This window comes from Ovis canadensis, chromosome 13, assembly GCF_042477335.2.
Source record: "Ovis canadensis isolate MfBH-ARS-UI-01 breed Bighorn chromosome 13, ARS-UI_OviCan_v2, whole genome shotgun sequence".
Taxonomy (NCBI): Eukaryota; Metazoa; Chordata; class Mammalia; order Artiodactyla; family Bovidae; genus Ovis; species Ovis canadensis.
Window position 1 is genome coordinate 25,723,328 of NC_091257.1, and position 24,368 is coordinate 25,747,695.

Below are 24,368 nucleotides of genomic sequence, written 5' to 3' on the forward strand. Positions count from 1 at the left end.
ACTCTTTGAAACCCCATGGACGGCAGAACGCCAGGCTTCCCTGTCCATCACCAACTCCCAGAGCCTGCTCAAACTAATGTCCATACTGTCGTTCTCTGTTGTACCCTTCTCCTCCCGCCTTCAATCTCTCCCAGCATCAGGGTCTTTTCCAATGAGTCAGTTCCTCGCATCAGTTGGCCAAAGTATTGGAGTTTCAGCTTCAGCATCAGTCCTTTCAATGAACACCCAGGATTGATCTCCTTTAGGATGGACTGGTTGGATCTCCTTGCAGTCCAAGGGACTCTCAAGAGTCTTCTCCAACACCACGCTTCAAAAGCATCAATTCTTTGGTGCTCAGCTTTCTTTATAGTCCAACTCTCACAACCACACATGACTACTGGAAAAAGCATAGCTTTGACTAGATGGACCTTTGTTGGCAAAGTAATGTCTCTACATTTTAATATGCTGTCTAGGTTTGTCATAATTTTCCCTTCAAGGAGTAAGCGTCTTTTAATTTCATGGCTGTAGTCACCATCTGCAGTGATTTTGGAGCCCCCAAAAATAAAGTCTGTCACTTTCCACTGTTTCCCCATTTTTTGCCCTGAAGTGATGGGACTGGATGCCATGATCTTAGTTTTCTGAATGTTGAGTTTTAAGCCAGCTTTTTCACTGTCCTCTTTCACTTTCATTAAGAGGCTCTTTAATTATTTGCTTTCTGCCATAAGGGTGGTGTCATCTGCATATCTCAAGTTATTGATATTTCTCCCAGCAATCTTGATTCCAGCTTGTGCTTCCTCCAGTCCAGAGTTTCTCATGATGTACTCTGCATATAAGTTAAATAAGCAGGGTGACAATATACAGCCTTGACATACTCTTTCTCCGATGTGGAACCAGTCTGTTGTTCCATGTCCAGTTCTAACTGTTGCTCCTTGATCTGCATACAGATTTCTTAGGAGGCAGCTCAGGTCGTCTGATGTTCCCATCTCTTTAAGAATTTTCCACAGTTTGTTGTGATCCACACAGTCAAAGGCTTTGGCATAGTCAATAAAACAGAAATAGATGCTTTTCTAGAACTCTCTTGCTCTTTCGATGATCCAGCAGATGTTGGCAGTTTGATTCCTGGTTCTTCTGCCTTTTCTAAATCAGCTTGAACATCTGGAAGTTCATGGTTCACGTACTGTTGAAGCCTGGCTTGGAGAATTTTGAGCAGTACTTTGCTATCGTGTGAAATGAGTGCAATTGTGTGGTAATTTGAGCATTCTTTGGCACTGCCTTTCTTAGGGATTGGAATGAAAACTGACCTTTTCCAGTCCTGTGGCCGCTGCTGAGTTTTCCAGATTTGCTGGCATATGGAGTGCAGCACTTCAACAGCATCATCTTTTAGGGTTTGAAATAGCTCAACTGGAATTCCATCATCTCCTCTAGCTTTGTTCATAGTGATGCTTCCTAAGGCCCACTTGTCTTCACATTCCAGGATGTCTGGCTCTAGGTGAGTGATCACACCATCGTGATTATCTGGGTCATGAAGATCTTTTTTGTACAGTTCTTCTGTGTAGTCTTGCCACCTCTTCTTAATATCTTGATTCTGTTAGGTCCATACCACTTCTGTCCTTTACTGTGCCCATCTTTGTATGAAATGTTCCCTTGGTATGGCTAATTTTCTTGAAAAGATCTCTAGTCTTTCCCATTCTATTGTTTTCTATTTCTTTGCAATGATCACCGAGGAAGGCTTTCTTATCTCTTCTTGCTATTCTTTGAAACTCTGCATTCAAATGGGTATCTCTTTCCTTTTTTCCTCTGCCTTTCACTTCTCTTCTTTTCACAGCTATTTGTGAGGCCTCCTCAACCATTTTGCCTTTTTGCATTTCTTTTTCTTGGGGATGGTCTTGATCCCTACCTCCCGTACAATGTCATGAACTTCCGTCCACAGTTCTTCAGGCACTCTATCAGATCTAATCCCTTGAATCTATTTATCACTTCCACTGTACAATCATAAGGGATTTGATTTAGGTCATACCTGAATGTTCTGGTGGTTTTCCCTACTTTCTTCAATTTAAGTCTCAATTTGGCAGTAAGGAGTTCATGATCTGAGCCACAGGCAGCTCCTGTTTTTGTTTTTGCTGACTGTATAGAGCTTGTCCATCTTTGGCTGCAAAGAATATAATCAATCTGATTTCAGTATTGACCATCTGGTGATGTCCATGTGTAGTTTTCTCTTGTGTTGTTGGAAGAGGGTATTTGCTATGACCAGTGCATTCTCTTGGCAAAACTCTGTTAGCCTTTGCCCCACTTCATTCTGTACTCCAAGGCCAAATTTGCCTATTATTTCAGGTAGCTCTTTACTTCCTACTTTTATATTCCAGTCCCCTATAATGAAGAGGACATCTTTTTTGGGTGTCAGTTCTAGGAGGTCTTATAATTCTTCATAGAACCATTCAACTTCAGCTTCTTCAGCATTTCTAATTGGGGCATAGACTTGGATTACTGTGATATTTAATGGTTTGCCTTGGAAATGAACAGAGATCATTCTGTCATTTTTTAGATTGCATCTAAATACTGCATTTTGGACTCATACTGACTATAACGGCTACTCCATTTCTTCTAAGGGATTCTTGCCCACAATAGTAGATATAATGGCTGAAGATCCAGGCAAAGTACAGGGCTAAAGATCCAGGCAAAGTGGACTTTGTTTGTATTTCAAGGACATGATAAGCATTAACTTCAAAGTTTCTCCTATTCGTATTTTAATTTCTCAGGGTCTAAAAAAACTTTTCATCAAGCTAGCTTTCCCTAACTGCATATGCCAAAAGAACTGATTTCTTTTGAATTTCAAGAGTTTTATCTTAACCAATTTTCTCGAGAGTCTAAAAAATACTGCTGCCATACATTGTCCAAAAAAAATCACCTTTCTTTTTTGTAGTCGTAATTTCGTAGCTAAAATTTGTCTTAATGAATTGAACCTAAATGTCCCATTTTACATAAGGCAACAAGAGTACCATTCATACAAATGGAATATACACTCACAGACCAAACAACAGGTCTATCATAAACCCTCTCTGAGGGTCACTGGTACAGAGTCCCAAACAAACACTTGCCCAGCACAGATGATCCTCACTGGTAGCCTGATCTCAGAACCAACTGGCAAAATACCCAAATGACACTCACTGCTCACATACGGTGCTCAGCAGTAGAGAGAAGTCAAAACAAATTGGCAAGAATGCCCAACTGGCACCTCATGCTCACAAATGGTCCTCAATGGCAGACAGACATCATTCAGAACCAATTGGCAAAAGTGCCCAAATAGCAGTCAGTGTTCACAAATGGTCCTCAACATCAGACACACATCAGAACCAACTGGCAAGAATTCCCAAATAGCACTGGCACTTATGAACGCTCATCAGTGGCAGACAGACATTAGAACCAGTTGGCAAGAATGCCCAAACATCGCTAGAACTCACAGATGGGAAGGGAGCCTGTGTGCACAGCGGTGAACTTACCTGGTCTTGGAGCTTGTCAGCTCATCCCAAATGCAAAGTTCCATGTCACCGAGGAAAAGCGTAAGTTGGCAGCCAGGGCTGAGGGGAGAAACAGGGAGGATCCTCAAAACAAATGATTTTGGCAGCTGCTAGGAGTGTCCCCCAAACCCCTACTTGGGTTAGCTAGCCATAAGCAGCGCCAGGCTCATGCACTATTAGGGCCACAGCACTCCTCTGGAAGACCCAGGACAGCCAGGTTAGGGGTAAGGAAAATGGGGTCCGGTTCTGTTTCAATTGGAGGGTCCCCAAATTACGATCACCCAACTTACTATGCTTTTACTTTATGCAGATGGGAAAGTGGCACACATTCAATGAAAACCACAGTTCCGATCTCGAGTTTTGAGCTTTTCCGGTGCTGACAACATGCAGTAGGTACTCTGTCCTATGCTGGGCAGCAAACCACAGCCCCCAGCTTAGAAGGAAGGAAGGGGCAGGGCACAACCGTTAAAACAATGATGTAGCCATGAAAGACACGACGAAACTGGTTAGAAACTATGAGACCCAAGATGGCAGAAGAGTCAACATCTAGTAGACCTTGCTGTTATAAGTCATTTAGTCGTGTCCCACTCTTTGCAACGCCATGGACTGTAACCCACCAGGCTCCTCTGTCCATGGGATTCTCCAGGCAAGAATACTGGAGTGGATTGCCATTTCCTCCTCCAGAGGATTTTCCTGACCCATGGATTGAACCCACATCTCTTACATCTCCTGCATTAGCGGTGGGTTCTTTACCACTGCAGTACCTGGGAAGCTCCTGCTAGACCCTGGGCCTCATTATATGCTCATTGTGATACATTCGGTTCAGTTCAGTTCAGTCACTCAGTCGTTTCCGACTCTTTGCGACCCCATGAATCGCAGCACGCCAGGCCTCCCTGTCCATCACCATCTCCTGGAGTTCACTCAGACTCACGTCCATCGAGTCCGTGATGCCATCCAACCATCTCATTCTCGGTCGTCCCCTTCTCCTCCTGCCCCCTATCCCTCCCAGCATCAGAGTCTTTTCCAGTGAATCAACTCTTCTCATGAGGTGGCCAAAGTACTGGAATTTCAGCTTTAGCATCATTCCTTCCAAAGAAATCCCAGGGTTGATCTCCTTCAGAATGGACTGGTTGGATCTCCTTGCAGTCCAAGGGACTCTCAAGAGTCTTCTCCAACACCACAGTTCAAAAGCATCAATTCTTCGGCTCTCAGCCTTCTTCACAGTCCAACTCTCACATCCATACATGACCACTGGAAAAACCATAGCCTTGACTAGATGGACCTTTGTTGGCAAAGTAATGTCTCTGCTTTTGAATATGCTATCTAGGTTGGTCATAACTTTTCTTCCAAGGAGTAAGTGTCTTTTAATTTCATGGCTGCAGTCACCATCTGCAGTGATTTTGGAGCCCCCAAAAATAAAGTCTGACACTGTTGCCACTGTTTCCCCATCTATTTCCCATGAAGTGATGGGACTGGATGCCATGATCTTCGTTTTCTGAATGTTGAGCTTTAAGCCAACTTTTTCACTCTCCTCTTTCACATTCATCAAGAGGCTTTTAGCTCCTCTTGACTTTCTGCCATAAGGGTGGTGTCATCTGCATATCTGAGGTTATTGATATTTCTCCCGGCAATCTTGATTCCAGCTTGTGTTTCTTCCAGTCCAGCCTTTCTCATGATGTACTCTGCATAGAAGTTAAATAAGCAGGGTGACAATATACAGCCTTGACGCACTCCTTTTCCTATTTGAAACCAGTCTGTTGTTCCATGTCCAGTTCTAACCGTTGCTTCCTGACCTGCATACAGATTTCTCAAGAGGCAGGTCAGGTGGTCTGGTATTTCCATCTCTTTCAGAATTTTCCACAGTTGATTGTGATCCACACAGTCAAAGGCTTTGGCATAGTCAATAAAGCAGAGATCGATGTTTTTCTGGAACTCTCTTGCTTTTTCCATGATCCAGCGGATGTTGGCAATTTGATATCTGGTTCCTCTGCCTTTTCTAAAACCAGCTTGAACATCAGGGAGTTCACGGTTCATGTATTGCTGAAGCCTGGCTTGGAGAATTTTGAGCATTACTTTACTAGCATGTGAGATGAGTACAATTGTGCCGTAGTTTGAGCATTCTTTGGCATTGCCTTTCTTTGGGATTGGAATGAAAACTGACCTTTTCCAGCCCTGTGGCCACTGCTGAGTTTTCCAAATTTGCTGGCATATTGAGTGCAGCACTTTCACAGCATCATCTTTCAGGATTTGAAACAGCTCAACTGGAATTCCATCACCTCCACTAGCTTTGTCTGTAGTGATGCCTTCTAAGGCCCACTTGCCTTCACATTCCAAGATGTCTGGTTCTAGATTAGTGATCACATCATCATGACTATCTGGGTCATGAAGATCTTTTTTGTATAGTTCTTCCGTGTATTCTTGCCACCTCTTCTTAATATCTTCTGCTTCTGTTAGGTCCATACCATTTCTGTCCTTTATTGAGCCCATCTTTGCATGAAATATTCGCTTGGTATCTCTAATTTTCTTGAAGAGATCTCTAGTCTTTCCCAATCTGTTGTTTTCCTCTATTTCTTTGCATTGATCGCTGAAGAAGGCTTTCTTATCTCTTCTTGCTATTCTTTGGAACTCTGCATTTAGATGCCTATATCTTTCCTTTTTTCCTTTGCTTTTCACCTCTCTTCTCTTCACAGCTATGTGTAAGGCCTCCCCAGACAGTCATTTTGCTTTTTTGCATTTCTTTTCCATGAGGTTGGTCTTGATCCCTGTCTCCTGCACAATGTCATGAACTTCATTCCATAGTTCATCAGGCACTCTATCTATCAGATCTAGGCCCTTAAATCTATTTCTCACTTCCACTGTATAATCATAAGGGATTTGATTTAGGTCATACATTAGAATATGCTAAATAACACATCCACAGGCATTATGACAGCTCCAATGCAGACTAAAAAAGTGAGCAATACCCCAAGTCCTAGAAACACCTCCTTCCCTAAAATAGTTGGATTATTCCTCCCATTTGTTCGCCTATGAAATTATCTAGCTCATAAAAAACTAACCCCCCACCACCACAGCCCCACTCTCACCAACTGAGATGGACTGTATTCTGCCTATGGAATGTCTATCTCTCTCAATAAACCTGCCTCTCAATAAACCTGCTTTCACTTTACCACCATGACTCTTGAAATCTTTCCTGCATGAAGCCAAGGATGCTTACTTGGAGGCCCCTCCAGGGACTTCCTGGAGACCTGAGTTATGGCCATCCTTCCATTTCCCTGCAGTGCAGTCAGTCATGTGACCATGAGGGTGAACTACATTCTGTACCCAGACTGCTGTTGTGTTTTTCACTTTCAGTGTAGTATTCAACAAATTGCACGTGATGTTTAACACATTATTATAAAATTGGCTTTGTATGGATGATTTTTGCCCAACTATAAGATAGTGGAGGTGATGGAATTCCAGCTGAGCTATTTCAAATCCTAAAAGATGCTGCTGCTGAAGTGGTGCACTCAATATGCCAGCAAATTTGGAAAATTCAGCAGTGGCCACGGGACTGGAAAAGGTCAGTTTTCATTCCAATCCCAAAGAAAGGCAATGCCAAAGAATGTTCAACCTACTGCACAATTACACTCATCTCACACACTAGCAAAGTAAGTAATGCTCAAAATTCTCCAGGCTAGGCTTCAACAGTACATGAACCAAAAACTTTCAGATGTTCAAGCTTGATTTAGAAAAGGCAGAGGAACCAGAGATCAAATTACCAACATTCACTGGATCATAGGAAAAGGAAGAGAATTACAGAAAAACATCTATTTCAGCTTCATTGACTATTTGCAAGCCTTTGACTATGTGGATCACAACAAACTGTGGAAAATACTTAGAGATGGGAATATCAGACCACCTGACCTGCCTCCTGAAAAATCCGTATGCAGGTCAAGAAGGAACAGTTAGAACCGGACATGGAACAATGGACTGGTTCAAAATTGGGAAAGAAATATATCAAGGCTTTATATTGTCACCCTGCTTATTTAACTTATATGCAGAGTACATCATACCAAATGCCAGCCTGGATAGAGCACAAGCTGGAATCAAGATTGTCGGGGGAAATATCAATAACCTCAGATATGCAGATGACACCACTCTTATGGATGAAAGCGAAGAACTAATGAGCCTCATGATGAAAGTCAAAGAGGAGAATAAAAAAGCTGGCTTAAAACTCAACATTCAGAAAATGAAGGACTTGGAATCCAGTACCATCATTTCATGGCAAACATTTGGAGGAACAATGGAAACAGTGAGAGACTATTTTCTTGGGCTCTAAAATCACTGCCTATGGTGACTGAAGCCGTGGAAATAAAAGACGCTTGCTCCTTGAAGAAAAGCTATGACCAACCTAGACAGGATATTAAAAGCAGAGACATTACTTTGCCAACAAAGGTCCATCTAGTCAAATTATGGTTTTTTCAGTAGTCACATATGGGTGCGAGAGTTGGACCATAAAGAAGGCTGAGCACCGAAGAATTGATGCTTTTGAACTGTGTTGTTGGAGAAGACACTTGAGAGTCCCCTGGACTGCAAGGAGATCCAACCAGTCAATCTTAAAGGGCATCAATCCTGAATATCCATTGGAAGGACTGATGCTGAAGCTGAAGTTCCAATACAGTGGTCACCTGATGTGAAGTACTGATTCATTAGGAAAGACCCTGATGCTGGGAAAGATTGAAGGCAGGAGGAGAAGGGGATGACAGAGGATGAGATGGTTGGATGGCATCACCAACTCAATGGACATGAGTTTGAGCAAGCTCCAGGAGATGCTGCAGGACAGGGAAGGCTGGTGTGCTGCAGTCCATGGGGCTGCAAAGAGTCGGACAGGACTGAGTGGCTTAACAACAAAAAGGCTACTGTGAGTGTTCTGAGCACCTTTGTGATAGGTCTGGATTAAATGTGTGATGCTGGGTAGGTTAGGTGTTATTACATGTGTTCTCAGTTGCATCTTACAGTGCTTTCAACTTACTGATGTGTTTGTCCTGTCTAGTCGTGTCCAACTGGACCACCCCATGGAGTGCAGGCCACCATGCTCCTCTGTCCACAGGATTTCACAGGCAAGAATACCGGGGTGCGTTGTCATGCCCTCTCCTCCAGGGAATCTTCCCAACCCAGGGATCGAACCCAGGTTTCCCGCATTGCAGGCTGATTCTTTACCGTCTGAACCACTAGGGGAGCCCACAGATGTGTTTATCAGGATGTTCTAGGTTGAACAGCGCTAACTCATGGTGACGGAACTGATCACCGTCTGTCCTTATACTCTTACTGCGCTCCCCCAGAATTCGAGTTAAACCCACAGAATTCCCCCAGGCCTATTTCCCTTACCCCGTTTCCCCTTCACACCTGTTCTCCCCATCCACCAGGTGTGCGCATGCTCAGAGCGATTACTTACTGTGGTCTAGACCGACGGACATCGATCCACTCTGGGCTCGGCTTCTTGACTGATCGGCTTTCGATTGAGGTGTGTGGTAGCGTCATTTCCGGTGGCTGGTTCCGTTTCCGGCTTCTGGCTTGTGGTTGTTACGGGAGGTAGAGGACCTGTTCGGTGAGTTGGCGGGGTTTTTTTCTTCGCTCTCTCCTCTCTTCTGGCTGCGGGTTGCGGCTTAGGCAGACCTTCCCCTGCGGGAGCCGAGAATAAGCGGTCCGCTGCGCTGGGGCCGGAATATATGCAGCCGAGGGTTCGTGGTGGGTCGCCGAGGAAGGCCTGGAAACTGACGCTCGGGTCTGGCGAGGCCCCTGGACTTAGAGCTTGTCTTAGGCGGGACACTTCGGGGCCGGGCATGGCTTGGCCGCTTCCTGGGGCTTCGGGCGGAGCCCGTGGGCGGACGTCGCTGCGTCTGGAGAGCCGGCACCCTCGCGCGTGTGAAGTTACGGAAAACCTTCGCGTATGCGAGGCGATTACCGCGCGCCGTGCGTTCTCAGGGACCTCCCAGAGGCTCCCCTTTTGAATCCGGAAGGCGACTCCCTGCGCCCCTGCTCAGTTTGATCCCTGTCACTTCCTTCTCTTCATCGTCTTCGAGTCACCAGTCCACCAAGATTCAGTTTAGGGGTCTCAAACCTCTGAGAGGCGTTCATTTCAGTTCAGTCGCTCAGTCGTGTCCGACTCTTTGCGACTCCATGAATCGCAGCACGCCAGGCCTCCCTGTTCATCACCATCTCCCAGAGTTCACTCAGACTCACGTCCATCGAGTCCGTGATGCCATCCAGCCATCTCATTCTCGGTCGTCCCCTTCTCCTCCTGCCCCCTATCCCTCCCAGCATCAGAGTTTTTTCCAGTGAATCAACTCTTCTCATGAGGTGGCCAAAGTACTGAAGTTTCAGCTTTAGCACCATTCCTTCCAAAGAAATCCCAGGGCTGATCTCCTTCAGAATGGACTGGTTGGATCTCCTTGCAGTCCAAGGGAGTCTCAAGTGTCTTCTCCAACACCACAGTTCAAAAGCATCAATTCTTCGGCTCTCAGCCTTCTTCACAGTCCAACTCTCACATCCATACATGACCACTGGAAAAAGCCTTGACTAGACGGACCTTAGTTGGCAAAATAATGTCTCTGCTTTTGAATATGCTGTCTAGGTGGGTCATAACTTTTCTTCCAAGGAGTAAGTGTCTTTTAATTTGATGGCTGCAGTCACCATCTGCAGTGATTTTGGAGCCCCCAAAAATAAAGTCTGACACTGTTGCCACTGTTTCCCCATCTATTTGCCATGAAGTGATGGGACTGGATGCCATGATCGTCGTTTTCTGAATGTTGAGCTTTAGGCCAACTTTTTCGCTCTCCTCTTTCACTTTCATCAAGAGGTTTTTTAGTTCCTCTTCACTTTCTGCCATAAGGGTGGTGTCATCTATATATCTGAGGTTATTGATATTTCTCCCGGCAATCTTGATTCCAGCTTGTGTTTCTTCCAGTCCAGCCTTTCTCATGATGTACTCTGCATAGAAGTTAAATAAGCAGGGTGACAATATACAGCCTTGACGCACTCCTTTTCCTATTTGGAACCAGTCTGTTGTTCCATGTCCAGTTCTAACCGTTGCTTCCTGACCTGCATACAGATTTCTCAAGAGGCAGGTCAGGTGGTCTGGTATTCCCATCTCTTTCAGAATTTTCCACAGTTGATTGTGATCCACACAGTCAAAGGCTTTGGCATAGTCGATAAAGTAGAAATCGATGTTTTTCTGCAACTCACTTGCTTTTTCCATGATCCAGCGGATGTTGGCAATTTGATCTCTGGTTCCTCTGCCTTTTCTAAAACCAGCTTGAACATCAGGGAGTTCATGGTTCACGTATTGCTGAAGCCTGGCTTGGAGAATTTTGAGCATTATTTTACTGGCATGTGAGATCAGTGCAATTGTGCGGTAGTTTGAGCATTCTTTGGCATTGCCTTTCTTTGGGATTGCGTTACCTTTCACCTGTTAACCTACAGAACAGTCCTCATCTGTAGGCGTTTTGCTTGTCAGACATCCTACGCTATGCAAGTACTATGAGTGTAAATGTTTGTGAAATGAAGGTATATGTGGGTTATCAGGGAATAAAGCAAGGTCCCAGTTCGCGACTGAAAGAGTGGGAAAAATGAAATAGTGTGGTGGGTGTGAAATAAAAGTGCAAGAGACAGAAAACGAGGGTTGAGTTTTCAGGCCTCCTGCGTATCACCTATGTAACCGTGGGAAAGAACTTGCATTAACTTTTTGTTTCGTCGCCAAATCATGTTCCACTCTTTGCGACCCATGGACTGTATTCCGCCAGGCTCCTCTATCCATGGGATTTCCCAGGCAAGAATACTGGAGTGGGTTGCCATTTCCTTCAGGGGATCTTCGTGACCCATGGTTCGGGCCCGCGTCTCCTGCGTTGACAGGCCGATGCTTTACCACTGAGCCACCTGGGAATCTGTGCTTTATTCTGTGATAAACAGCAGTGACAGCTGTTGTAAGTGCTTACTGCTCATTCTAAAGCTGCAAAGAATTTTATCTCATTTAGTCTTCTGAGCTCTATTGGGCAAATCACCATCCCCATTTTACAGATATGAACCTGTGAAATTAAGGAACTTGCCATCAGTCAAGCAGCTAGTAAGAAGCATAGAAAGATTTGAATTCAAATCCACTGGCACTAGATACTAAATTTTTAACCATCATGCTGTACTATACCAGCGTTTCAAGTCGGTTCCATTTGACTTTGGAATCAGGACTGTTGGTGATGGTGTGTGTAATTTAAGCAATAATATGGAAGTGCTTTATGAGAGTACCCATGCAAGGATTCTTAGCCAATTTCATTAATGTTCTGTATCTTATGATTTTTACTGAACGTGCATTTGTTAGCTTGTTTTTTTCATTTTTCACCAAATCTATTCACTTTTTAAATATTGTTTAAAAGGAAAAGTTTCATTAGGCAGATGGAAAAAAACAGTCTCACTTGTCATGGAAGAAATAGGTTATAAAAATAAAAGTATGGAATAAAGGAATATTATTAAAAATTGACTAGATAATGGTGCGGCACCAAGTTTTCAACCTGAGAACTGTTCTTTTCTTTAAAAAGGAGGGCTCGCAAGTTTTGGAGAGGTTTTAAAGACTACCCCCAAACTGATATTTTCAGTTTTCAAACTGACATTTGGGGCTGAAAGAATTGAAAAGTCAGTACCTTTGTTCTATGTCCTTAATGCCACCCTATGACGTGAACGAATCCTCCCTGTTTAGTAACAGAATATTTATTGTCTTTTTAGGCTATTGGAACAGTTTAACACAAAACATGGATATCAGACCAAATCATACAATTTATATCAACAATATGAATGACAAAATTAAAAAGGAAGGTAAGTGTTTTTAAAAAAAAAACTAGTGTGTTTATTTACTACCATCTTAAAAATTATACAGCTTCAAAAGTTCTCATCTAGTCATCTTTCTCACTGCGTGAAATAATGGTTTATCCCTTGTTGTGTAAAGACTTTAAGGCTTTTTAAAGATTAAAAATAAGTAGGGGCTGAAGATGTGTTGAATCTGTTTTCACTCAGATGAAACCATTTCAGAAACTCTTAAAATTAAACAGCCATTGGGAATAGTATGTTATTAAAATATGTAACTTTGTATAAATAAAATGAGCGGAGTGCATTCAGTGCAATGTCATGTTAAGAAGAATTTCAGTCATAGTTTCATCCACAGATGCCTTGTTTCCCCTCTAATTTTGTGCAGAATTGAAGAGATCCCTGTATGCCCTGTTTTCTCAGTTTGGCCACGTGGTAGATATCGTTGCTTTGAAGACCATGAAGATGAGGGGACAAGCCTTTGTTATATTTAAGGAACTGGGCTCATCTACAAATGCCTTGAGACAGTTACAAGGATTTCCATTTTATGGCAAACCAATGGTAAATCAATCTTATTTTGGCTTTAATCACTATTAATGGTATGGTAGATTTGTAAATATACCCTTGACAGTGTGGCTGTTGCTTTCTGCCTTCTGTGTAGTGGGTTGGGGTTCATTTATGTATTTATTTTTATAGAAACACATTAGTAGTAGAGTTTGTAATATTCACTTTTTGAGTTATGATATTTCAGATGGGCAAAAGCAAAATACAGAAGATGTAGAATATTTTAAGAACAATGGCAGTATAGGCAATACTGTCCTCTCAAAAGAACTAAGAACTAGAAATTAATTACTCAGAAGATTAAAAAGAAACCTCTATTTGTAAACTTGTGAAACAACACAAAACAAAAATGGTGAGTCAAAGAGGAAATCCAGTCCGAAATTTCAAAAAATACCATAGTGAAATACTGTACTTTAGACGCTGTGCAGTCAAAGCGCTGATCTAAGGACAGTTTTAAACTCAGGAGCGACCTGAGATTTCACGTTTAGCTGTTGGGTCAAAGTTGAATTGGGGGAAGGGAAGCAGGGAACTCAGGAGGCGTTGGTATAAGTCAGAGATGGTAGAGGATTGGATCAGGCTGGAGACAGAGTATATAATCCAGAGGTCTCTTGGTGTTTGAATGGGTACAGTCTCCCTTGGGTATGGATTTTAGTGCTTTTCTTCTGGAACTGGAATGTGATGGGAAGGGGTGTTGGGGAAAGAGCCGAGGCCGAGAGTTTCAAGGTCCCATGTTCTCATTCTGGTTCTGCCATTAACTGGCTTTTTGTGCTTGTTCCGTTTTACCACCTATTTAAAAAAAAAAAAGAATAAGCAGACTGAATATATTTTGGTCAAATTTACAGGCAAGCAAAAACTCTTTTATAAAGGACCAGATAATACAAGCTTTGTGGACCACATAGAGTTTGTATTGCACATTCTTATATGTGTGTGTGTGTGTGTGTGTGTGTGTGTGTGTTTTAAATAACCCTTTAAAAATTGTAAAAAGAAAGAAAAAAGTTCGTAACTCATAGGCCATACAAAAACAGGCCATGGGCTGGATTTGGCTCATAATCTGTAGTGCAGAATACCACTGTGATCTCTTTTTACAAATTAAAAATCAGGCACAGAAATCTTACGTTACTGTAACCAGTGGCATCGTCAGGACTTGAAAGCTAATCTGCTGACATCCAATATTGTGATTTTTTTTCCCCTCAATTAGGATAGGCATCTGATCTGTAAAGGGCCAGATAGTAAATATTTTAGGCTTTACGAGCCAGATGATCTCTTTTGCAGCTCCTTAAACTGCCTTTATAGTTGGAGAAGCAGCCACAGAAGGTGTGCAGATGGAAGGGTTTATCTGTGTCCTAAGAAGACCTAACGCAGAATACCAGGCAGTGTTGGCATAGTCACCACTCCACGGACCTCGGTACTGCACTGTTTAATTCAGGACTGAGCACTTTTTGTCTGTTAAACTGCCACACATTTTCTGCCCATCCTCTATCCAATGCTCCTTTTCCCATCATGTCCCACCTGACTGTTTCCCACCATCGTATGTTTGAAAAGTCGTATTCCAGAAAAACTGAGAAGGGGTAGTACCTACCTACCCCAACTTACAGTAAATTGGCATTTCCTGAAACCAGTTTATCTTTCTCAGTAGCATGAAGAACTAGCAAAATTGAGATCTCAGCTGGTAGTAGCATAAGACTGGGTTTTAGTTTAAATCTGAAATTACGTTAGTATGGAGAAGCCATTTATTCCCATAAAGGGTTTTAGGACTGTTTGTTAAGTTGGGATGACACGTTTGCATATGCCTGGGATTGAAGGCCAGGAAAGCTGGAAATTGTTTGCTGCATTTGGCACCGGCTTCACCTTGCCCGCTAGTTACTAAAAATCAAAGGGACAAGCCTATTACACTGATCTCATATTGGAGGTATTTTAGGAGGTCTCTTCTCTGCCTTCAGGAAAGTAGGAGGTACTGCCAGATCTCCAGCATCCTGGAAGAGGGAAAGAATGTTCCTTGAACTATCTTGTTTATATTTACTTAGGTGGTTTCAGTTGCTCTTCTATTTAACGCCAGCATACCAGATCAGAAATGAGCAAAATTGTCTGACTTGGAACTCAGAACAGAATTATTCTCTGTGATTCAAGGACATTTGATTCTTTAATTCCAAAAATACCTCAGTAAAGTGAAACCATCTTCCTAAGGGTGTCTGTCTTGAAACCTCTGGTATAAATGTAAATCTTGCACCTTCTCTAAGCTCTGGGTGAATTTTTATCTCTCATCAGTATTTAGTCTACTATTTTTCAACACTGGCACTATTGACATTTTGAACTGAATAACTTTTTTTTTTATTGTTTGGGCTTTCTGGTTCATTGGAGAGTGCTTAACAGCATGTCTGGCCTCTGCCCACTTAGCGTGATGATGCAGTATCTCCAGCCAGCAGTGCCAGCTGTGTTCTGGTGGGCAGATTCTCCTCAACTCGAGAACTGCTGCTCTAGACTAGCCAGCTAAGAGCGAGGGCTGAGATGAGAGATTTTCACAGGCCATAGGGACAAGTACAAGATCACCCAAGATCTTCTTAGGTCAGAAGAAGGTTGAAGACCCAGGGGAGTTGGGAGAAAATCCCTGGACCAAGTCAGAGTTAGCCCAGATCTGCTCCTTTTGGTTACATGATGATGTGCAAGACTAACAAAGTTGCTAGCAGGGTTAAGTCCACTTGGAGGAAGTCCTGCAATCAGAAGAAGCCTAAGGGATGGAGTATGAAAAGGCAAAAAGATAGAACACTGAAAGATGAACTCCCCAGGTTGGTAGGTGCCCAGTATACTGCTGGAGACTAGTGGAAAAATAACTCCACAAAGAGTGAAGAGACAGAGCCAAAGCAAAAACAGAACCCAGTTGCGGATGTGACTGGTGATGGAAGTAAAGTCCGATGATATAAAGAGCAATATTGCATAGGAACCTGGAATGTTACGTCCATGAATTAAGGCAAATTGGAAGTGGTCAAACAGGAGATGGCAAGAGTGAACATCAACATTTTAGGAATCAACAAACTAAAATGGACTGGAGTGGGTGAATTTAACTCAGATGACCATTGTAATGCCCTTACCAGTAATGCTGAAGAAGCTGAAGTTGAATGGTTCTGTGGAGACCTACAAGACCTCCTAGAACTAACACCCCCAAAAGATGTCCTTTTCATTATAGGGGACTGGAATGGAAAAATAGGAAGTCAAGAAACACCTGGAGTAACAAGCAAATTTGGCCTTGTACAGAATGAAGCGGGGCAAAGGCTAATAGAATTTTGCCAAGAGAACGCACTGGTTATAGCAAACACCCTCTTCCAACAACACAAGAGAAGACTCTACACATGGACATCACCATATGGTCAGTACCGAAATCAGATTAATTATATTCTTTGCAGCCAAAGATGGACAAGCTCTATAGAGTCAGGAAAAACAAGACCAGGAGCTGACTGTGACTCAGATCATGAACTCCTTACGGCCAAATTCAGACTTCAATTGAAGAAAGTACGGAAAACCACTGGACCATCCAGGTATGACCTAAATCAAATCCCTTATGATTGTACAGTGGAAGTGAGAAATAGATTAGGGATTAGATCTGTAGATCTCAAACTACTACACAGTTGCACTCATCTCACACACTAGCAAAGCACTCCTCAAAATTCTCCAAGCCAGGCTTCAACAGTACATGAACCGTGAACTTCCAGATGTTCAAGCTGGATTTAGAAAAAGCAGAGGAACCAGAAATCAAATTGCCAACATCTTTTGGATCATCAAAAAAGCCAGAGAGTTACAAAAAAAATCTACTTTTACTTTATTGACTACGCGAAAGCCTTTGACTGTGTGGATCACAGCAAACTGGGAAAGTCTTAAAGAGATGGGAATACCAGACCTCCTGATCTGCCTTTTGAGAAACCTATATGCAGGTCAGGACGCAACAGTTAGAACTGGACATGAAATAACAAACTGGTTCCAAATAGGAAAAGGAGTACGTCAAGGCTGTATATTGTCACAGGGATTAGATCTGATAAAGTGCCTGAAGAACTATGGATGGAGGTTCGTGACATTGTACAGGAGACAGGGATCAAGACCATCCCCAAGAAAAAGAAATGCAAAAAGGCAAAATGGTTGAGGAGGCCTCACAAATAGCTGTGAAAAGAAGAGAAGTGAAAGGCAGAGGAAAAAAGGAAAGAGATACCCATTTGAATGCAGTGTTTCAAAGAATAGCAAGAAGAGATAAGAAAGCCTTCCTCGGTGATCATTGCAAAGAAATAGAAAACAATAGAATGGGAAAGACTAGAGATCTTTTCAAGAAAATTAGCCATACCAAGGGAACATTTCATACAAAGATGGGCACAGTAAAGGACAGAAGTGGTATGGACCTAACAGAATCAAGATATTAAGAAGAGGTGGCAAGACTACACAGAAGAACTGTACAAAAAAGATCTTCATGACCCAGATAATCACGATGGTGTGATCACTCACCTAGAGCCAGACATCCTGGAATGTGAAGACAAGTGGGCCTTAGGAAGCATTACTATAAACAAAGCTAGTAGAAGTGATAGAATTCCAGTTGAGCTATTTCCAGTCCTAAAAGACGATTCTGTGAAAGTGGTGCACTCAATATGCCAGCAAATTTGGAAAACAGCAGTGGCCACAGGACTGGAAAAGGTCAGTTTTCATTCCAGTCCCAAAGAAAGGCACTGCCAAAGAATGCTCAAACTACTACACAGTTGCACTCATCTCACACACTAGCAAAGCACTCCTCAAAATTCTCCAAGCCAGGCTTCAACAGTACATGAACCGTGAACTTCCAGATGTTCAAGCTGGATTTAGAAAAAGCAGAGGAACCAGAAATCAAATTGCCAACATCTTTTGGATCATCAAAAAAGCCAGAGAGTTACAAAAAAAATCTACTTTTACTTTATTGACTACGCGAAAGCCTTTGACTGTGTGGATCACAGCAAACTGGGAAAGTCTTAAAGAGATGGGAATACCAGACCTCCTGATCTGCCTTTTGAGAAACCTATATGCAGGTCAGGACGCAACAGTTAGAACTGGACATGAAATAACAAACTGGTTCCAAATAGGAAAAGGAGTACGTCAAGGCTGTATATTGTCACCCTGCTTATTTAGCTTATATGCAGAGTACATCATGAGAAACACTGGGCTGGAAGAAGCACAAGCTGGAATCAGTATTGCCGGGACAAATATCAATAACCTCAGATACTCAGATGACACCACCCTTATGGCAGAAAGTGAAGAAGAACTAAAGAACCTCTTGATGAAAGCGAAAGAGGAGAGCAAAAAAGCTAGCTTAAAACTGAACATTGAAAAGTTAAGATCATGGCATCCGCTCTCATCACTTCATGGCAAATAGATAGGGAAACAGTGGAAACAGTGACAGACTTTATTTTGGGGGGCACCAAAATCACTGCAGATGGTGACTGCAGCCATGAAATTAAAAGACACTTGCTCCTTGGAAGAAAAGTTATGACCAACCTAGACAGCATATTAAAAAGCAGAGACATTACTCTGCCAACAAAGGTCCATCTAGTCAAAGCTATGGTTTTTCCAGTAGTCATGTATGGATGTGAGAGTTGGACTATAAAGAAAGCTGAGTGCTGAAGAATTGATGCTTTTAAACTGTGATGTTGGAGAAGACTCTTGAGAGTCCCTTGCACTGCAAGATCCAACCAGTCCATCCTAAAGGAAATCAGTGCTAAAAATTCATTGGAAGGACTGATGCTGAAGCTGAAACTCCAATATTTTGTCCACCTGATGCAAAGAACTGACTCACTGGAAAAGACCCTGATGCTGGGAAAGATTGAAGGGGATGACAGAAGAGAAGATGGTTGGATGGCATCACTGACTCAACAGACATGAGTTTGAGTAAGTTCCAGTAGTTGGTGATGGACAGGGAGGCCTGGTGTGCTGCGGTCCACGGAGTTCAAAGAATTGGACCCAACTGAGCAACTGAACTAACTGACTGAAGGGATGGAGATGTTGTGAGACGCTTGCCCTCCTCTTGTTTCCCCCATATAGTCATCTCTAGTTAACATCAAAGAGAGGAAAGAGCTGCTCTTGGTTTTAACAAATTCTTTGTTTTCAAACCTTCATTATTTTTAAAAATTAATTTCTGTTGGCGTATAGTTGCTCTGCAGTGTTGTGTTAGTTTCTACTATACAGCAAAGTGAATCAGCCCTATGTGTACATACATCCCCTCTTTTTTGGATTTCCCTCCCATTTTAAGTCACAGAGTACTGAGTAGAGTTCCCTGAGCTGTACATTAGCAAACCTGTATATTGTAAAATGTCACTTTTTCTAATTCTTGCCATAGAAGACAACCATAGAGAGGAATTGGTAGAACTGGTGTTTCAGTATGATCAGAGAGGTAGTTTCAGCTTTCTGGACCCCAGGAAAAAAAAGTTTTATGCTGCGCGTGGCGTATTATTCATGCAAGTGGCCTGGTTGCACAGCTATGATGCCATCTTATTTCCTTTCAAAGCTTTTAAAATTTAAGTTGATGCCACTATTCATTATTTTGTTTAAAAGTAATATTCCAGATTCAAAGAAAAGTCATTCTCAGTCTTCAGTACTTTAACTTGAGAAGTAACAAACTCCATGCACATCTTGACCTGTCAAACGTTCCTGTAAGGCATAGACAGCTTTCCAGTGTACTCTTTTCTGTCTCTTAATGGAGAGGATCAGTGGTACAGATTTTTCCAAGTCCTGTTTCTCCCATATGAAAATCTATGGTTCTTCAAATAAACACAGTTGAATCTAACCTTGTCTCAGTTGCAAATCAGGGCCACAATTTATTTTCTGTTGGCACTCAGCATACTTGACAGATTTCCTTCAGGATGTGTTTAAAATTAGCTCATATTTGTGTAATGAAATTTGAAATATTAATGACAAGTATAGATGAAAAATAACTTTTTAAAAAATAATTAAAACAGCGAATCCAGTATGCCAAAACAGATTCTGATATAATATCTAAAATGCGTGGCACTTTTGCTGACAAAGAAAAGAAAAAAGAAAAGAAGAAAGCCAAAACTGTGGAACAGACTGCAACAACTGTGAACAAAAAGCCTGGTCAGGTAAGATGGGCAAAAGTTCATATTTTGTTGTATATCAGACAGTTTTATTTGAATTTGCATCTATCCTCTATCCTCCTTCCTCCATCATTATCTAAAATATGTTAATATCTGTTGGCTTATTTTTCGAGTTCTGTGTGTAAATAATACTATAGATTTTATCTTTATTTAGTATTCCACTGAAATCAGTCTTCTTTGAACAGTTCATAAATTCAAAAATCTAATTTAAAAATTCCAGATAAAGGTGAAATTATCATCCAAAAACTAGTTACTTTGGGATTGAAAGTAATTAGAAATCAGTTTTGATAAGTATAATGCTTGAGGTTTTTTTCTAGTTGTTTTAAAAAAAGAAAAGTGAGAAAGGCTGGTCCTTGGTTTTTCTCCTGTATATTTCTCCATAATTTTGAAACTTAAGAGGTTGACTTTTATGATACAGACCTTTCAAAAATATTTGACAAGTTACAAATACATAAATGTTCGAGTCAGAGTTTTAAGATGTAAATTCTCAAAATAAAATGGAATAAAAAAATCTTATTTTTAGTGCAGTAATTTTAAACACTTGCTACTTTTTCAGAGGGATTGGAAGTTTTAACTGTTTCTCACTCTTTTTCCTTTAGGGAACACCAAATTCAGCTAATACCCAAGGAAATGCAACACCAAATCCTCAGGTAATATTTTTTCCCATGTGATACTTACTTTAAAATAAAATTACAAAACAATAGCAGTAATGTACAACAACCCTCATGTCTCCAAAAACTGAAAACGATTCCATCTATAAGCCACAATAATGTGGAACCTCCTTCCTCAAAACATTTTCTTTAAGAAGAAGAAAACAAAACCTGACTTTATTCCTTGCTTCCCACAATGATCAATGACAGGATTAAGCAATATATTCTAAGTTCTATAAAGATAAGAAGCAGAATAGTTGTTTTCTTCACATGATGTGGCCCAGAGCTTTTCGGGCTTGTTGCTTGGAATCCATTCCCATTGGCTAAAGCACTAACCCATCTTTTCTCAAAGAGCGAAGTTGTTCTATGGTTACCTTTGTTCTTATTTCCTCAATACATATATGTGTAAGTCTCCTGATACAGATCTTTACCCAGTGACTCCACGGTATAGAATCCGCCTGCAGTGCAGGAGCTGCAGGAGACATGTGTTCTTACCAGGATTGGGAAGATCCCCTGGAGGAGGAAATGGCCAACCGCTCCAGTTTTCTTGCCTGGAGAATTCCATGGGCCGAGGACCCTGGCGGCTATAGTCCATGTGGTTGCAAAGAGTCAAACACAACTGAAGCAACTTAGCACAATATAGATTTATCAGGAAACTCTACTAAATCTTCCCAATAAAGGCCTCAGAAATCTTGAGTTATACACTAATGGTTTCCCACTTGGTCCCTTAGGTACTAGGGTCTGACAGGATCCTTACCTCCAGGGAATTCCTTGCACCACTGAGGTTTTCCTCCTCTGATTTTAAGTTTCTTACATTTTCTACTACTTTGAAGTCTTTCAGCAACTATAGTCCAGCACATAATTCTCTAAGCCCTAAGTTCTTTACATTTCATCTTTTTTCTCCCGTGAAATTTACTCTCGTTTACTTGGGAAAAACATTAAAAATCGCCAAATATAGGTTCTACATGGAAACTTTCTCTTTTTCTTTATTAATTTTTTTATTTTTGGCTACTTTGGGTCTTCGTTGCTATGCACAAACTTTCTCTAGTTGTGTGAGTGGGGGCTACACTCTAGCTGCGGTGTGCGGGCTTCTCATTGCAGTGGCTTCTCTTGTTGCAGAGCATGGGCTCCGTAGTTATAGCACTAAGTGGAAATCTTTTTTTTTTTTTTTTAATTTTCTTACACACTGGGATGTAGTATGCAGTAGGATTGAGTATCTGAGGGTTAAGCAGCTGAGGATGGGTGACACCAATGCCATCTCTGGTTTTGTTAAGACCAGTTATATAATCCAGATGACAAAAGCCTTCTATTCCAGCTGCCTCCAGATGCTTAAAACTTAAATATTATTTTAATACTGTTAATTAAATACTTAATATTTAAATACTTAAAAACTGTTGATAAGATTTATAATCTTCCAAATATTTCCTAAGTGACTTGAATGTCAGTCTTAATTACTGTTAGGTTTTGTTTACTTCTCTGATGTCACTGTTTTTCACCTTTAGAGCTTGATGTGGTAAGATTTCATAAGCCTTAAACTGTGGAATGTAATTATCTGAAATTTAGATTTAAATGTATGAGCCAAAGTGACTTAGTATGCTTTTTATACTTCTAAGTTAACTTGGCCTTTTCTTTTTAATAGGTTCCTGATTACCCTCCAAACTATATTTTATTCCTTAATAATCTACCAGAAGAGACTAATGAGATGATGCTCTCCATGCTGTTTAATCAGTAAGTGTTTTCATAAACAGTCTGTGTTCTGAGAGCCTCCTGACAGGACAGATAGCACTTCCCTGGGTTGAATCCGTTTGTATACCATACAATAATTCCTTACGGCTTCATTGATTTGCTCCAGAATTAATCTTGAATTGAAACCAGTATGCAGATTAAGCAAATAAGAAGCTGAATTACCTCTAACGTTTGAATTATTAATTCTAATTGATAAGTAAAGTAGAAGACAAAGCTTTGATGAAGTGACAGGAATAGAATTGGCTTACATGATTCCTGCCGTTCTTTTCATGGTATTAATTATATTTCAGGCTCTTTCATCCCACTCAGGATTCTTGGTGGGATGTGATCATTTTCCTGGACATACATCATGATGTTGCTTAACAAATTTAAATACAGAATAGACATTTTGTATTTGATGTCATTTCTATATTTGTATATATATGAATTGTTTACATATGTAAGCATTGTTTTCATTCGTTATAGGTTCCCTGGTTTCAAGGAAGTACGTTTGGTACCTGGGAGGCATGACATCGCTTTTGTTGAATTTGAAAATGATGGACAGGCTGGAGCTGCTAGGGATGCTCTGCAGGGATTTAAGATCACACCGTCCCATGCCATGAAGATCACCTATGCCAAAAAATAACATTTGGGATAGCTGTCTTTAAAGGACTCACTGTTATTTATAGCTTTCATTTTGATAACATTTGATCAGTTCATTTTAATAGCTGGGAAAGGGGAAGTGTATGTGAGCTTTTTATAAAGGATTTGAAAGGTTACGTAGTCTCTGTTTAGCCTTAGTGAACTGTGAAGGCCTTAATTTTGTACAATAAAATTTTTATTTGTATTCCTTACCTAGTATTTCATTTATTGACCCACTGCCCTATCATCAAATGCTGGTGTTAGGCTAGGACACATCTTAAGGTACATAAACTGTAATGGGATGCTTTTCTAGTGTCATCTTGGAGCAGCTAATGGTAGAGACACTTTAATAAAAGTAAAAGAATTAGATCAAGCACTTGATTAGATTTTCTGTGTTATTTTTTATGCATATGAACTGCCATCCTGGGACTTATTTTTGTGTGTTATTCATTCATGTATTTATTTATTTGGCTGCACTGAGTCTTAGTTGCAGCATGTGGGATCTTTGGTTGTGGCAGGTAGGATCTAGTTCCCTGAGAGTGAATCAAACGCAGGCCCTGCTGCTTCGGGAGCACAGAGTCTTACCCGCTGCGCCACCAGGGAAGTCCCTTTTTTACTAATACTTGTACTAATACTAATACTTAAACTTGTACTAATAATAGTAATGATCATCCTGCATATTAGAAGAAAACGAGACCTGGGTAGGATCTGAATTTCGTCTTCAGAGTCAAATAAATGAACCAGTAGTAGGCATTTCACAAATCTTTTCATTCGTTTTTTACTTGAATAAAGACCATTTAACAGTAACTATATTAAATGTTTTCTGGGAAAACAGAGAAAAAGGGAATATTGTCTTCAGACTTCATGTCTTATACTCTACCCTCTTGAGATAGGGTGTTTCCTAAGGAATACCTGCTTAGTTAATACCTCTTGATTGAATGACCTCCAAAGGAAAGATGTTTAATCTTTTTGAAGACTAGCAGTCTAACCCAATGGTTGCCAGTCCTAATCTTGCTGCCTCATCGTGCTTCTTAAACACCAATACTCAGGTATTTCCAAAGTTCATTTTTTGTAGTGTTTGATATCTACTTAGGGCTATCAGTTCAGTCCTCTGCTAGCAAAACCATGGGTGTCTTTAGAAGCAGACAATTTTTTATGTATACCACATGGTAAAGTGACACTATTGATCACTTTTTGTGTTCCTGTTTTAATATTTTCTGAAACAAGACTTTTCCTTATCACTTAGATTTTTTTAATGTATTTGTGGAATATATTTATGTTAAGACCACTTTTTAGGCTTACGTAGATTTTTACCACATGTATATGTAAGGAAAAAGCAAAATAGTTTTTATTCC

At 41.1% G+C, this 24,368-nt stretch overlaps 1 protein-coding gene across 1 annotated transcript; it reads left to right on the forward strand.

Annotated features, from left to right (window-relative positions):
• Positions 1-8,961: 8,961 nt before the first annotated feature.
• On the forward strand, positions 8,962-23,225 carry SNRPB2 (small nuclear ribonucleoprotein polypeptide B2). The gene is made up of 7 exons (XM_069547138.1): positions 8,962-9,081; positions 12,246-12,335; positions 12,712-12,884; positions 19,841-19,981; positions 20,596-20,646; positions 22,286-22,374; positions 22,858-23,225. The coding sequence occupies exons 2-7, from the start codon at positions 12,272-12,274 to the stop codon at positions 23,015-23,017; spliced, it is 678 nt and encodes a 225-aa protein (XP_069403239.1). The 5' UTR covers positions 8,962-9,081; positions 12,246-12,271; the 3' UTR covers positions 23,018-23,225.
• The last annotated feature ends 1,143 nt before the right edge of the window (positions 23,226-24,368 follow it).

Coding starts and splice junctions, on each gene's coding strand:
- SNRPB2 (XM_069547138.1), top strand. CDS start 12,272: ATGGATATCAGACCAAATCATACAATTTATATCAACAATATGAATGAC. Junction 12,336..12,711: donor TGACAAAATTAAAAAGGAAG/GTAAGTGTTTTT, acceptor AATTTTGTGCAG/AATTGAAGAGATCCCTGTAT. Junction 22,375..22,857: donor CTCTCCATGCTGTTTAATCA/GTAAGTGTTTTC, acceptor CATTCGTTATAG/GTTCCCTGGTTTCAAGGAAG.